This window comes from Mangifera indica, chromosome 20 (assembly GCF_011075055.1).
Source record: "Mangifera indica cultivar Alphonso chromosome 20, CATAS_Mindica_2.1, whole genome shotgun sequence".
Classification (NCBI taxonomy): domain Eukaryota; kingdom Viridiplantae; phylum Streptophyta; class Magnoliopsida; order Sapindales; family Anacardiaceae; genus Mangifera; species Mangifera indica.
In genome coordinates, this window is record NC_058156.1 from 10,090,354 (window position 1) to 10,107,484 (window position 17,131).

The 17,131-nt window shown below is 31.1% G+C and overlaps 2 protein-coding genes across 2 annotated transcripts; both read right to left on the reverse strand.

Moving 5' to 3' along the window:
* Positions 1–3,108: 3,108 nt before the first annotated feature.
* LOC123204017 (peptidyl-tRNA hydrolase, chloroplastic-like) lies at positions 3,109–5,944 on the reverse strand. Its single transcript, XM_044620543.1, has 8 exons — positions 5,520–5,944; positions 5,263–5,347; positions 4,462–4,529; positions 4,301–4,351; positions 4,110–4,183; positions 3,751–3,809; positions 3,589–3,665; positions 3,109–3,513 (listed from the first exon to the last, which is right to left on the reverse strand). Exons 1-8 carry the CDS (start codon positions 5,601–5,603, stop codon positions 3,403–3,405), a joined length of 609 nt encoding a protein of 202 aa, XP_044476478.1. The 5' UTR covers positions 5,604–5,944; the 3' UTR covers positions 3,109–3,402.
* A 1,876-nt stretch (positions 5,945–7,820) lies between these two features.
* On the reverse strand, positions 7,821–15,456 carry LOC123204959 (protein CASP-like). The gene is made up of 19 exons (XM_044621785.1): positions 15,238–15,456; positions 14,493–14,603; positions 14,091–14,269; positions 13,707–13,856; positions 13,126–13,214; positions 12,785–12,894; positions 12,467–12,561; positions 11,909–11,964; positions 11,172–11,334; positions 10,846–10,938; positions 10,191–10,319; positions 9,850–9,969; positions 9,675–9,755; positions 9,377–9,463; positions 9,111–9,254; positions 8,927–9,028; positions 8,528–8,607; positions 8,174–8,266; positions 7,821–8,102 (listed from the first exon to the last, which is right to left on the reverse strand). The coding sequence occupies exons 1-19, from the start codon at positions 15,326–15,328 to the stop codon at positions 8,042–8,044; spliced, it is 2,034 nt and encodes a 677-aa protein (XP_044477720.1). The 5' UTR covers positions 15,329–15,456; the 3' UTR covers positions 7,821–8,041.
* Positions 15,457–17,131: the final 1,675 nt, after the last annotated feature.

The following is a 17,131-nucleotide window of genomic DNA, read 5'->3' on the forward strand; positions in this document are numbered from 1 at the left end:
TTCTTTTTTAGGTGAAATTGAAAAGGATGCATTTAATGTTCTTAATATTTGAGGTTGAAAATTTAATTTGGTCAACTGTAAAGGCAGTAAATAATTAATATCTAAATTTGGTGGGTTAGATTTTCAAAGACTATTTATTATTTATTTATTAGACTTTTATTAGTCTCATTCCCATAAATTTGCCTTCAATTGAGGCGCAACTTTGGCATGATTTTCTTTCTTCCCTTTTTATGGTTGTTATGCTTCAATCATTTTATTCTTGTAAGGCCAAAGGACTTATTCTCACCCAAAGGTTTAGGTGAAAACCAAATTCATATTTTGTAAATTTTTAAAAATTTAAATATTTATTTATCAATTAATTTTGGTTATTATATTAGAAATAAAATTATTATTATTTATAAATTTTATTTCAAATAATATTTTAGAATTATCCTACAGTTTTAAATTTTTATTTATGCCCCTAATTTTATATTTTTCTGATTTAAAAACAGGTTCCCCCCTCTAAGTCAAGTTTCAACCACTCATATTTTTCACAAATACCTGCCACCCCAGCTTCTTGAAAATTTTCAATTTCACCCCATATCTTTAGTTCCATCAATTTCTCTCCCTCGATGTCCTCCCTCCTGGTCTACTCCCTTCTCTCTTTGGCTTATGAAGATTGTCGCATGCCTCTTTGTTCACTGCTCTTTGCAACAAAGATCTGCACGAAAAGCCGATCTTCGAAGTCCATTGTCTTTGGGAAACGTGTTCACACTGATTTTGGTCACGAAGAGCAGCAAAGCTTTCGGGAAACGTCGTTCTTTGGGCTATCATTGCAGTTGATATTGGCGGTTGTTTGTAACAGATAAAAAAGTCAATTGTTCGTTAGAGAGAGCTTGTCGGAGAAAGATAAGTAAAAATGAAACCTTGGGGGAAAAAATATAAATTTTCAAACTCTAGGGGCAGGGGATTTGTAAACTAAAGGGGATAAAGTGGTAAAGTTTCAATTTTTTAAATATTTTTAACTAAATAACGATTTTATCTCTAACAGTAGCAACTAAAATTAGTAGATGAGTAAATATGTGAGTTTTTAAAAATTAGCAGATATGAGTTTGGATTTTCACCAAACCTTGACTGGAAATAAGTCTTTCGACCTTCTATTAAAATAACAAACAGTAATATACGTATCTATTTTTGATATATAATTTGTGTGTAGAGATAATGTATCTTATATAATTAGATATTATTTTATTTTTAATTTAAAATTACTCAATCACATAATAACATATTAACTATATATATAAAAATAAATACACATAAGTTTATTATAAAATAACTATTTAACAATAAGTCTACATTTAACAAATTTTAACTTCAAAAGATATATATATATATAAAATCAATAAAGACATAATTAATGAATATAAATGATAAGATATTATTATTAAATTATATATTATTTTATCTCTAACTCAAAATCATTTAATTATATAAAAATATATTATCATTTATATATAAATTTGTATTCATTATTTATACAAATAATACTATTTATATACACCGATCACTTATAGATAGGGATGTCAATAGGCCGGGTCGGGCCTAAGGCCCAAACAGTAATGGACGTTTGGGCCGGGCCGACCCATTAAAATAAAAAGGCCCAAGACTGACCCATATAATAACGGGCCTTAATTGGGTCGGGCTTTAATGGGGCCGGGCCGGGTTGGGCTTTAATCGGGCCGGCCCAGCCAATTTAATTATTTTTTTAAAAAAAATTTAATTAACATTTTTTAACATAAATTTTTTTCAATTATTAAAACCGATAACAGTATCCCGAATATTTTATTTATAACTTCTCACTTGTGATGGAGGAATACCATAGTTATATGATGAAAAATATTATAAATTAATAACATAGTACAAATAAATTAATTTACATACGGTATAAATTACAAAACATAAATAAAATATATCTACTATATAATATTTATCTACTCATATTTTATATTTAAATATTTGAATTCTTCAAAAATAAATTATTATTATTTACGAATTTAGATATTTTTTGAAAGAGAGTTAATGAAATTAAAAATATAATGAAATAATTGAAATTGAGTGATTAAAAGATTTATAAATAAAAGTGAAAATAAAAAGAAATAAAATAGATTTATTTAAAAAAAGTTTTTTTTTAAAAATTATGCAGTTTCTGCCTGGCAGAAGCATAAATCTGCTTCTGCCAAGGCAGCTTCTGCTGCCGTTTGTTTCTGCCGCAAGGCAGCAGAAGCCAAAATTTGCTTCTGCTACCTTTTGCTTATGTTGCTCAGAAAAAATATATATATATATACAGTATTGGGCCAGGCCAGCCCATGGGCCTAATATTAAAGCTCTATGCCTGGTTCGATACTCTACAGTGCCAGACCGAGCTTTATCGTGCCCGGGCTTTTTTTTCATGTTTTGGGCCGGGCCTCCATTTAGCCCGGCCCAATTGACATGTCTACTTATAGATAAGAACTAATATGGATTTGGGAATCATGCTTTATAGAATGTTGTTCGAGGCAGAATAAGGAGAATATATGTGATTAAAATGGTATTATTTTAATTATATTTTTTAACATAAGTACCCAAGATTAGGTTTTGCCTAAGGAGAAAATGATGATATAAATTATTGAATGCAATTATTTATTAAAAATTTAATTCTTCCTAATGTATTTTATATCATATTTTATAATATATCTTTTTAAAAATAATATTAAATATATTAAAAATTTTAAATTATTAAAAAATATCATAATTTTTTAAAATTTTTTTTAAATACACCTTATCTTATCTTAATTTTTTAAAAAATATTGATAATATATATCATATCGTATAATATAATTACCATATTGTAATATTTTTAATACATATCGTAGAAACTAATAATTATAATATGAATAGAATCAATGAAATATTATTAGATAACTACTACTCGAGGCTAGTCTATGGTTATGTTACTGTTGTCTCCGAACAAAATTCAGGCGGATGATCCCGGAATTTGGAAAAAGAGATTAATCCTCTTCCCTCTGTTTCTCTCCTTTGTTTATAGGATTCATAGGATTGGAGGAAGATTAAACTAAGTAAAATTACAAATAATTTCAACTGCATTTTTTTATTTAATAAAAATAAACGGAAAAAAAATATGAATATATCCCCAAAGCCTGAGGACATATATTACAAATTGAAACAGGGCATCCTCTAATACAGAAGGATCAAAACCCAGATCGTTTCTGGTTGCTATTACTTTATCGAAGAATAAATGTAGAGATAAAAAACTACATCGAAAGGCTAGGCTTCTCCAAATCAATGAACGTAATGCACAATCTTCATCTGCAAATACATCCTCTTGCAGTCATCAAAATGATCATAGCTTAAGTAGTAGTTTAACTATGTCAATTCTATGGATTTGGCACTGTTGACAAATGTTGCGCTTTTATCAAACCCTTCGAGACAAAGCATCCGGATTGCTTCTACACCACGATGAAATGTAAAATCCAACTGAAAGACATTTAGATAAGCAATTAGACTCCACTATCCAATCACAAAATTATTTTTCAGGTCTGTGATTCATACCTCTTCACGTTCTTGTTTATTGAATGGCCGCATAACGTAGCTAACAGGATCCATTTTTCCAGGTGGCCGTCCAATCCCTTAGAAAAATATCAAAATATTAATTAATGAAGTACTTATGGAAAAATAACTTTAGACACAATTCCAGGGCTCCATAAGCCCTACCGATTTTTAAACGAGGAAAATCACGGTTCCCTTTGAAGTGATCAATAATATTCCTCATCCTGCAAAGAGTAGATCATACAAGTTTCCAATCTCAGACTAGGAAATAAATTTCTAATGAAAGAAATATGTTTATTCAAGTTGTGCGAATTGTCCAGTATTTTAAATGTTCTGTAATTTATGTCTCTTTCTGTTATCTACCCTAACTGCATTAAAAACTTAGTTGAAAGGAAGGATGCCACATGTTAAATGGTTGTAAGTCCAAAACCATTCTGTTTCTTTAATTTAAGGTTCATTAGTATCTATTATTTGATGCTGATTTGAACAAAACAATACTGAAATATTAAGGGGAAAACGAATACCCATTATGTCCTCCGTGTCCACCTTTTGGCAATAGACGTAATTTAGCAAAAGGCAAATCCAAGTCGTCATATATCTGTAAAACAAAATTATAGGCTTGATTGTAGAAAAAGGCAGTGTTGAATCACAGTAATGATTCATTAAATAAAAAAAAGGTGCAGTGGCAGTCAACCCAGGAGGAAGAATATTTTACCATAAGTACTTGCTTCAATGGAATCTTATAATATGAGACAATGGCTCCAACCTTGAAAGAATCCAAAATCATTCAATAATTTCCAGTATTGTGAAAGCATAAACATAAACACACATCAGAAAAATAATTATCAAAAGGTCTTTCAAGACAAGCTTACTTACAGACTCACCACTTAGATTCATAAACGTTTGTGGTTTGGCAAGCAATACAGGAACGTTTCCAATAAGACCTAGAAAATATAAGCTAACACTGTCAAGATCATTATATTTGCAATTTCTAAACGTATGTATGCTTGCATGTGCACCTTTGCAAAATTTTATAGGGAGAATCTGAAGTTCTAAAAACATCTCATGAAGACATTCATAAATATTTACATGTATGCAGCCAACCAGCCATAAGGTGCATCCATTGCAAAAAACTCACACACATATACTATTCTTTCTGAAATTTAAAATCAATTCCTTCTAGTAAACTGAAACTAGTTCCCCCTTAACTCTACCAACTAAGCTATTCCCAGATATTCCAGGCAACACATTAACAAATTTTAAAGCAAAAATAGTCAACATAATTTTGTTAGTGAATCAAATGTATTAAGTATCTAAGGTAATTTTCCGAGTTCTTGTTCATATGATGTCCTTGAGTTAAAGCCAATGCAACACAATCTTTAATCTAAAGTTTTAATTGAATTTAAAACATTAAGGGATTGTATGACAAATAATTTAAAAAGTTAATTTATGTGTTAAAATGTTCAATATGCTTAATAATTTAACTTTTGCATTAGAAATATTAAAAAATCATTAAATGTGATTATAGTCCACAATTAGATTAATCTAATTTACATAAACTATCCTAAACATGCCATAACCGATAGATTAATTTGATAATCCGGATTAAATAAGCTAAACAATCACTAAAACCAACATGAATAAACAATTGAAAAAGATTACGAATTAATTATGAACCTTTTCCAAAAAGGGCTCTAAAGTTAACAGAGCTCATAGATATCCCTTCAGCATCCGCTATTGCATCGACCATCTCAAATCCTACCTGATCAAAACAACACCATCCAATTTCATTACATGACATCATAACAAAAAATTCAAACAATTTAACAACCTTCCTAAACCTATCAAAACAGCAAACAGCCTATCTACACAAAAAAAAAAAAAAAGCAAGAGATCTAAATGAAATTTAACCCAAAAAAAAATGATTTACAGACATTGTGGCGCGTGCTGCTGTATCTCTTTCCCGGATTACCGAGCCCAACAATGAGCCAGGGGTGCTGCTGCTGTTGCTTTGGCATCTTGGGTAAAGCCGTGGAGTCGTCGTGAGTAGTGAAAGAAAGCTTCTGATTGAGGTCGAATTAGAAGAGAATTGAGACATAAATGGTTTTGTTTTGAAAGAAAATAAAGGGGAATTTGTGAAAGAATGGCGAAGGTGTGGGAAGGAGAGAGTGGATACTGTGGTTTTAAGAGAATTGCCAAATACCAATTTCATATTTCACTGTTTCTGAATGTTATGGTTGGGTTTTAGATAGGATTCCGGGGGAAGAAAGGAATGGACATGGAAGGAGAGGTAGATCTAGGGTTGCAAGAACAAGCATGGTAGTATATTTTTGGTACTGAAATGTCATCTTCTTTTAAAAGAAAATTACACATTCACTTTCAAATTTTAAAATTTTTTATACACACCTTAATTATATTATATTTTAAAAAAATTATATTTACCGCATCAATAATATATATTATATTATATTAATTTAATTTAATTTAATATATCTTCCTAATAATTATAATAACAATAAAATATATTGAAATTTTTAACTAATCACACCCTTGAAATAAAAAAAAAATGCACGTATTAATTTAGACACCAATAATAATATACTATAATGTAAGTAAAAATTTTAAATTAAGATAAAAATGATATCTAATTATATAATAATATATTATTTTTAATATCTAAATTAGTGCTGATTATAAATATATAAAATATTATTAAATAAATATATAATTCTAATTTAATATGTTTGATATAATAAATATTGAAAAATCAAACTCTTTTGTAGAAAAATTTATAAATTTGGTTTCTCTGTTTAAAAAAAAAGTTTAATATAACAAAATAAAATTAAATCTATATGATAAAAAATAATTTGATATGAGTCATGTTATATGCACTAGAGATATCAATTTCTATACGATTTTAGAAATCTCGATCCTTCTTGACCCTAACGAAAAAGAGATTCTTTGATAGAAACGGAAAAATGGATGAAGACAGGTATGAAAAAAATCTTTGTAATTGGGGATGTGCTAGGGATGGTTTCCCTTCGCCTCCCTCCCCCGGCTTGTGCTTGCCCCATATTTATCATTTTATATTAATATATTTATTTAAAATATTAGCATATTTTATAATTTTAGATTATTTATATTTTTTAAATTTATTTAGATTTTTGTTGTACATTTTAAAACGGTTAATATATTATATTTGTGACATTTGAAATAGTAGATTAGTTTTAATTTTACTTAATTTTGTTATTTAACATATTTATATTATGTTTAGAGAGAATAAGGAAGAGACTTTTCCTTACGGTATAGGAAAGAGATTTTTTGTCGCGGGAATGGGGAGAAAATTTTTGTTTGCGGGGAGGGAACGGAAAATTATTTTTATCCCCATAACGAGGATGAAGATTGATAACCTTTACGGGGACGAGGATTGGGAAGTGAATGAGAATTCAGATTCCTCTCCCCTCCTCCCCGTTGCCATCTCTAATATACACTAATAATATATACAATTTTATACACAAATAATAATATACTATTATATGACTTGATAATTTTAAATTAAAAATAAAACAATAACTAATTATATAATAATATGTTATTATTTATATATGAAATTATACATATAATTCTATCGATTTGATATTATATATTTTAAACTTAATTTTCTCTGATGGCCAGAATACTTGCATTCATGGCCAAGTCATTAGTTGATCTGCACCCAGGTCGAAACTAATTACAATGAATAAGAGTTTTGAGTGTCAGTAAAGGCCAACACTCAACTTCAGGAATTTTTCTCCAACGGTCTTTTTATGTTTTTCTATTTTTCTCTCAAATTATCGAGGAATTCATAATTCAAATATGATTATAATGGTTTGTTTCTATTTTATTTGAACTATACCATTTACAATATCACAAAAATCCAAATTAGAAAGGAGAGACAACTTCTTGTAGTATTTACATATAAGAAATAGAAAAATATTTGTAAAAAATTATGAACGAAAATCGTTTTGCCTGAACAATCTCTAGACTAGATGAGTTATGATCTTTAAATAGGTGTCTCAAGTAAAAATTCCGTATGTTCAACCTTGTTTACACAAAATCTTTTCATAATTTATTTGTATTAATATTACAAAGACTTGTTAGTTTTCCCACTTTTTATTGATTTTATAAGGAAATGCCAAGAAAATTCTCTTGTAGGAAATGCGTGGAGTGCGATCCACTTAGTAGATTTTCCGAACTAGTTGAAAATTGTTCAATTGCTTTGAGACTCCAGGAAAATAATCAAAATTTAATGTAAAGATGATGCCCACTATATGCATATCCATTTGTATCCATCATTTGATACAATTTTGGCAAAGTAGGAAAACATGTTCTTCTGTTACCTGTACATTGTATGGCGTTTCTGTTCATAATTTTGACCCAACTCATGCCAGTGAAAACTAGTGACTGTGCAAGACAATCAGAGTGCATGCGGAAGATCGACAATCTTCTCTGTTGCGATGAGTTCCTCATTGCCGTTGCTGCAAAACACAAGAACATTATGAGTAGGGAAAAACTAACTGGGGTTTTGATAAGTCTGAGAAATCATTACCTCATATAGCTCAGAGCAGACATTCGGTAGAGACAAGTAAACACCAGGATATGCAGCCCAATGGTATAGAAAAATGCAAAAGTTCGAGCATATCTGCAACAGCGATTATGATTTCAAGTGAACACAGAAAGAAGGAATTTTCAAAGGCCCACGACATATTAAAATTGTACCAGAAAGACCATTGTTACAAAGCGACGCTAGAAATTGACAAAAATGGGTAAAGATATGATGGAACAAAATGGAATCGCATTCATATAACTTTCTTTTTTCCTGATAGGAACTTGCATTAAAACAAAATTCCATTATGAACCACAAAACATGCTAAGAAATTCAAAATAAGGACAGAGGAATTACTTGTTGCCAAGAAGGAATCGTCCACTGCTCAGTGTAATTCTATCTCTGATGCCCAACTCCTTGTATCTTTGATCCCTTTCCTGGTCAAAGCGAAAAGATACGGTGAGTACATGGCTTTTTACAAACAGCGCCAAGTAAATATGAACTTAATTCAAAATAAACATATCCGTCCAATAAAATGCAAAAACAAATATTCAAACATCATAAATGTTAAATGATGCCTAATAAAACTATCAGCAATTAATATTGATACATATCATCATATTTGCAGATTCTTTCCAAATGTTGGGCAGGCACCATTTATAGAAACTTGAACATGGTAAATCGTGCTCATTTATAGAGGGTATAATTTGTAATACAAGATTTACAATTTGACTAAAAGTGTTCTAGTTAAACAACCTTCTTTGAGAATGCTGCAAAAGGATTAATATCATCCTCATATATCTTCTTGTACTTGGATTCGGTATCTGATGTGAAACCACTTTCAGGATCCTCTACAGGCTGCAAAGGAGCATAAACAAATACTATCAGCTTGAGTCCTGAAGAAGCTAAATGGATATTATGTTACAGTAGTACGAGTTACCTTTTTTGACCCTCTAGAAACTACTTTTTCAAGATTGTAATCCTGGACATAACGAATTTTCCCATAGAGCTTGACATTATCTGCTTTTGATTTCTCTAGCTCTGCCGTAAGGGCACCTATCTTCTCCTTCAACTGCCTTATTTCCTAAAATTTGGAAATTCCAGTAAAGTCTCATTAATGGCATGGGAGTACAAACAATTCTACTTATGCTAGATAATTTTAAAAAAGTTTGAGGGTGTGTAATAGCAAGAGCATGAACAGCATACTTCTTCTGTCTCTCGCAAGCGTGCCCTAAATCGATCTCGCTGATTGCAGATCACCTTAAGCATTGAACTCTGATCTTGATCAACTTTCTGGTTCAGAAGACAGTGTGAAAAAACAAATCCATGTTGAAGAAAAGAATTTTAATTGCCTCCGAAAGTGTAACATCATTCACGTAACATAATTTGAAACTGTCGTGAACTTGTTACATAAATGAAACAATAGAAGATTGTTCTAATTGAAAAGAAAATACACATTTTATAAACTTAACTTGAAGAGTAGCAAGAGAAATGAGAGTCTTACCTCGGATAGATCAGTCCCTCCACCCTCTGATAAATCCCACTCATCAAAAAGATTGCCTTTTCGGTCTCTGGAACTTGATCCCTGCAATACAACCAAATGAGATTAGAACAAAGAGAAACGGTGGGGATAGGGAATGAGGGTTGGCCGAATGAAAACAATTGATGATCAACCAAACCTTTAATATATCATCTTCTAACTTCTGTATTAATTTTTGCTGTTCATTAACTTTGGCTGTAAGCTCTGCTATCTTGCCTTCAGCTGTCTCAATCAAGGATGATTTCTCAGAAAGTTTGACCTGGAAATTGTAAGATATAACAATTTTAATCAAAACTTTAAAAGTTATAAGCACCATTGTACAATTATTAACTAATGAAATTCCCAAAATAAGAGTTTTAGTATCTCCATTTGATACTGGTTACTTCAACGGATCCATATAATAATCACTTTGTAGAGTGCATATTGTTGACAAAAACAAGAAAAAAATAAAACTGACAAAGGAATAAGCAAACAGCATGCCTTCAACTGTGTCAGTTCATGTTCCATTTTTCGATTTTTATCAAGAAGAAGAGACTCCATTTTGCTCATCTCTTCGCCATTTGTAGCTGCTTCCCAATCTTCTGCCTCAATTGAATTATAACCCACTGCCTATGAAAGTCAAACAACAAACAGATGTACATCATAAACATTATAGAGCTTCAGCAGCTACTGAATTATTAGTGATTGCCTATAATAGGAAAACTGTTAGTAGAGAAGCACAAAAAGATTGTTCGGAAGTAAACAAACATAACAACAGCACAAACAAAAAGTTAAGGCACCATAGTAAGATGCAAAACCATTTCTGAAGGTACATTCTGACACATTCTTAAATCTTAAAAATCAAAACTCAGGATTTCTTTTTTCTTTTTCCTACATTGTTATTAATTTTAAGTCGCACCGACTAAGTAATTCTGCACAATAAAGTTGGATAGGGTAGCAAAATCACATGAGTAGTAAGGTGAACTACATACTTGAAATTATTAGTGTAATTTAAAACAACCCAAGCACTAGCAATATACCAATAAACAACTTTTAACTTTTATTAAACTTTATAACTTCTTAGTAAAGTTCAAGATAGGTGAAACTTTTTTGATCAAGGGAGAATCCTCGACAGGGAACTAGAAAATGAAGTTACCTGTAAGATTTTCACTTTTTTACGCAAATCTTCAACCAATTTGTCTGTTGGCCTAGCCTGAAGTTCTTTCTTCATCCCCTCAAGAGCAGCACCCTAGATTACCAAACAAGGCAAAAATTTTGATATATTATTAAAAGAAACTGTCATATATAGACGGCAAAGTGGCATAGAGATTTCACAGAATTAAATCATAAGACTACTGCATCTGCATGAACCATTATTTTACTTTCTAAATGAATAATAGAACTCTTACAAGAGAAGAAAAGTGAAAAAACTGACATTAACTAGAGATTGATATACATTAGCCAGAAATGGAAGTAAATTACCTGTTCATTGAGCTTTGCATGCAATTTCTTGATCTCATTCACATGTTGTTCTCGCTCATTAGATAAGATGGTTTCAATATTGTGAAGTTCTATGTTCAGTTCAGAGATAATTTTTTCTTTGGCACTCAAAGAATTCTCAAGGAAGCTATTTGAATCCAATTCACTGGAACCATGGCACAAGAAAATGAGTTCTATTACAAAACCTGAGTACTCTAAATAACATGAAAATAGAAGGACAATTTTTTATCAGGATGGACGGGGAAAAATCTACATTTCAATTACAACATATCACCTTAATTTTGGTAGAAATTCTGGAAAAAACTATGGTAGATTGCATGTGAAAGATAGAGATAAAATATCTAACATCAATTTGCTTCATGGGTTGCTTCCTATATGAACATAAAAAGTTACATTTCCAAATAAAGATGCTCAAATAGGAACATGCAATATCTAATCAACATAAATATAAACATGCCATTGCTAGAATAAAATGTAAAGGTTCCTTGATTAACCCTAAGTTCAATGCATAGAATTCTTCCTATTTCAAGGAAGAAAGGTTTTTGCTAGTGAATCTAAAGGAATTAGTCAAATAGTATGACTGTGATTTCAAACCAAGAAATGTGAGGTTCAAATACCCTTGAGTTGACCTACCTAGGATATTATGGATACCATAAAGCAACAGAATGTGTAGATTTGGTGGAATTAATATTGTAGAAAATACACCAAGAATGTCTTACCTTTTCCTACTATCAGTCTCTTCATTTGCAGATTGCAGTTGAGACCGCAGGACCCCCTGCAGATACAATGAGTGAATCATTGGAACATTCAATTAAGGCTGCACATTGCAAGCCCTATCTTTCAATTTGATGGAACAAGTGGTATGTATTATATAACAGGATCTGAACAAAAAGGATAAAGTTATAACAAAACCCCCATCGTATAAATCCCACATGTTCCTACAATTTTAATTCATAACAAATTGACCAAATCAGCTTTTTGGTGTTAAAGACTTTGTAAATTTTTGAAATAATTCTTTTCTTCTATTTTCTTGGGTAAGTGTAAAATAATGTGAAAAAGGGCATCCTATGTTAGCTAATTCTGCAACAAGATTCAGTAAATAATACATCCTCTAATAGTGAAAAGATGAAATGACTTAAATTAAAACCAATTCAACACACAAAAATAAATTAACAATGAATTCCAAAGAAGAGGTGAAGAGAAATCATTTAGATAAATAGAATGAATCAGAGTCATGTTGGATCATTATTAAATACATAATATCATAATATATGCACCTTCTCTCTCTCAAGACTAAGAAGTCGTGTTTGAGCTCGTTCCACTTCATCCATCAGAAGATTGACTTCTGATTGCTTTGCAGCTCTTTCTTCCTCTGATATTGTTCAACAACAAAATAGGCATGTATGTAAATTAAGGGTTGAAGAGACTGACAGATAACATAAGAGGGAAAAAATAAAAATTAAAACAAGAAACACAGAAAATTTATTGTTACTTCTCAGAATGAAAACTGACAATTTAATAACTGAAGCAAACATACTCACGACATTAAAAATATAAATAAATTAATTTAAGAAAAATCAGATTCAGTGTATCACCTGATTGAGCACGGACTTCAAACAACTGGCTTTGTGCAAGTTCATGCAATTTTTGCATGGTAGAAACACTTTCTTTAGCTTGTCGTAATTGATCTTGCAATGACTGTTCTCTGAAAAACATAATTAAATCATTAATCAGGATAAAGAGTTAAGTATGGAAAATGATAGTTGCAATAAGAAAGCATCATCACAATATATAATCAATTCAAAGTAAAGAATTTGAACTAATGTGTCCTATTTCACTAATATTCCAGTGTATAGGCAGGCTAAAATGCCAAATGAAACTTGGCATTCCCAAACATTTCCACATACAGCTTGCCACTTAGCCAAGAAGAAGCTACCTTTCTTTTAAAACTTCTAATGTTTTCTGGTTCTCTTCCGCGAGACTTCGTTGCTTGATCTCCACAATTTCTTTCACTTTTTCCTCCATCTGAATGAATATAAGAAAGCAGGTAATCATAGTAAATATCTTCAATAAATGAATTCCCTCTCAATTTAACAAATGAAAAAGCAATTACAGAATGAAATTCTGGAAAAGAAATTCCTTCTCCAACTCTGACTAATACTATTATCCTCTGTACATGTTTAAAATGCAAAACCACACAAAAAATTGGGAGGCATACATTTTACACTGAATGCCGTAAAAAAATTGAGATATTTATCTCTAAACCACCGAAACAGTCATATGCAAATCTTGGTTGTGAGTGTAACTTTTGAATGTTATTAACAGTAGACCTTAAGCTTCTCAATAGAAATCACTGATGCATCATCCAATTTCTTTCACAGAACAACTCTATTATGACTCCCAAGTTCAGAAATTCAATGTAACTAACACCAGCAGCATCCATAGGTATAGAAGGCAATAATATAATAGCAAATAAAATTGCTACAACTATGACAACTTAAACTGAGAACTACTAACCTGTTGCTCTAACTGGCGATTGCGCTCTTCAAGTCTCCTTATTGTGGCCTGCTGATTTTTTAAGTGAGTTGCTTCTGTCCTGAATTCCTCCAGCTCAACTTTCATCTTCCGATTTTCAGATTCTAGTTCAGAAATTTTTAGATCTTGCTCCTGCATAGAAACAAGTGAGGACTCACTAAGAAAATGTAACAATGCCCACTACACAAAAAGCAAGACTTTGCACAAAGGTGTTAAATCCTAAAACTAGTTCTCATCTGAATATCATAAACAACTATGTCATTCAAATACACTTGATCTTCCAACAAGACAAACCAAATCAATGTTGGAAACTGAAAATTTAAAAGAACTCATCCTAAACATGTGAATGAAAGAGTTAATACTTACAGCAATTGAAGCAAGAGCAGGATAAGGATCCGGTGCCTCATAAAGTTTCTGATAGATGTTAAGAAATGCATTTTCACCAAATTTTGCTCTCTTGGTAAGATTATCAACTTCTTCCTGGTAACCCTTCAGTAAAGAATTGAAAAGACTTAACTTTTCTTCTGGTGAAGCTTTCTTGAAATCTGTTATGGACACCAATACAAAATTTCGCAAAGGCAATTACATAAAGCATCTTTAAAAAAAAGGCAATGAGAAACAACACATATAACGAAAACCTCTCCATGGCTGCACTTGAAGGGGTAGAATACAAAGTAACCCTTCTAGTCCACCCAATTTTCTTCATTCTACTCTCATACAATCAAACAAACAAATGAAATAGAAGGGCTTTCAAAGTTTTAAATTTACCTCTCGTGTTCTCTGCAAGCTTCCGACGGTTTTTTTGACTGTTCTCTTGATTTTCAGCAACTCTAAGCCCTTGTTCATCAAGCACACTTTTTTCCTTCTCCAAATCAAACTCTACACAGAACAGAAAAAGGAGAAGACATATGTAATAGAAGGACAAATATATTCCACTTTTACACACAACACAAAGGAATCAAGTAATAAAAAAGTGAGGAGGTGACTGCCGTACACAAGTGATCAACAATTTTCATAGGGTTGATCAAGCACAATGCAAATGAAGAGCAGAAATATTTTCTCCAAAACAGAAACTAAAGAGAGCAGTGACAAACACTGTCTCTCTAGATCTAAATATAACTAGTCTTACATAGTTTAATTTCCATTGCTACGTAATTAATTATATAAAAGATTACGTGAAAGAGCACAGGATGCCACAAATAAGTTCATTTCACCGCATTACAGCATCTCCAGACGAATCAAACTAAATTCAACCAAAATCCAATCAACTACGATCTTCACAAACAACAACAACAGAAAAGTTACAATTGACCTCAGTAACATCATTTCAAAACTACAACTAAGTTCACTTCAATCAAATCCACCTATCTAGCACGTCCTACATTAAACTCGAACACACAAGTTACTGAAACAACTGAAAGAAAAAACAAAAGTTGTCGCAAATAATCAAGCTAAGTCCTCACTGATCAATAAAAAATACAATCAAGCAGCAAGAATTTATGGCTTTTGATACCTTTCCAGAAGTTAGAGACGACGGAGACGGGAGAAGAAGAAGAAGAAGAGTTCGGTCTGTCTCGGTTGGATCCACTTAGCGGAGGCTCCATTCTGAGAATTCGGATCGTCCGGCAAAATGCTGAGGGTTTTGCGTTTGGATTTCAGTATAATTCAGCGCGCCAACGGATGATAATAGATCTGACCCTGAGAAACGTTTGGCCGTAAAATGGTAATTGGTGAGTTTTGAGTTTCTTCAATGTTTATATATACTTTAGTGCAGCGTCTGACACGGGACATGGGTTTCATGATTCATTATGTCGATAATTGAGTTGGGCCTAGCCCGATAAAAATATATTGGACTCGATTTGGCCCAATTCGGGCTATTTTTTTATATAGAAAAAGAAAAAGAAGGTCCGATTTGAGTTACGATCCAACCCTAAGCTAAGTTGTATTAAGTTTAACAGATTCATCTTATTTGACAACTTTGAACCATCATGTTCACTTAACGAGCATCTTATCCGCTAAGCAAATACCGATGGCTTGAACAAATACCGATCCAACCCTAAGCTAAGTTGTATTAAATTATTGCTTTTTTTATTTTTTATTTTTTAATTTTAAAAAACATTTTCACCCACCTATGAGTTATTATTTCTATTAGTTTTAAAGACAAAATTGTTATTTTAGTTATATTATTAAAAATAAACTAAAATTTTATTTTATTTTTCCCTTAAATCTTAAAAACTAATAATTTTTTCTTTTTCGCTAAGTTTTAAAAAATAATATTTTCTTTTCTAAGGTTTATTTTGCATTCTTCAATGCCATCTCTAACGGTTTTTCTCTCCCTCTGACAATCTCTTTCTCCCCATATCTTCTTCTGTCGACCATCCAAGGTGGAAGACAAAGATGAGAAAATGAAGCATCTCTTGACTTTGTTAAGAGAGACTTTCAGAGAAAGAGAAGCTACTAGAGAATGCAAACTAAACCTGAAAAATATTATTTTTTAAAACTTAACCTAAAGGGGAAATCGTTAGTTTTTAGAGTTTAAAAGAAAAAAAATAAAATTTTAAAACTAACAAATTTAGTTAAATTTAACAGTTTATAAGTAGACAAAAAAATTTTCAAAATTAAATAATAAAAATTTGGAAAAACAATAATTTTTTGGTGGAAATAAGTCCTTTGACCTTCTAACCATATTTAATCTACAATTTTGGACAAATTAATTAACTTCAAACTATAATATCAACCGGATAGATCAATATGAGATATCTTGATGTGATGTTAGAAAAACTCTCATATTTTTTATTTTGGAAACCCTTATAGTTTGGATCAAATCTAAGAGACCCCTCTAGTTTATGGGGAATCCTTAATAGTTTAACCAGATTAAAGAGACCCTATATTTTTGCTCCATCTGAAGCGCCTGTTTGCGATGCCATGAAAAGAATCCCTGTAAATTCTTTTTACATTCATATATTTTTGCATTATTTAGAAGGGGAATTTAATTAAATACCCATTTTTTTATATCCAAAGGAAAATTGCCCACTTTTGAAGGACTTAAATAATTACCCAAAATTTGAACTACTTAACCCAAAACACCCAAGTATTTTTATGTACTATCGAAAATACCCTTCATACATTGTATATAAACCCTAACCCTTATCAATGCATTTACATTTTTATTTTCACTCAATATCCGGCACTATGATTTCATTTAAAAGGAAATAAATTCGTGTTTCTAAATTTGATCAAAAGAAAATCAGTTTATGATATTTAAGTTTTCAAATGAATCTTAACTCAAAACTTTATTTATAATAAGAGAAAAGATAAACAATTATATCATCCTAATAGAATTAACAATGATATAACAATTGAGTTGATAATCAATGCTCACATGACCTTTTATTGATCTGAATTAT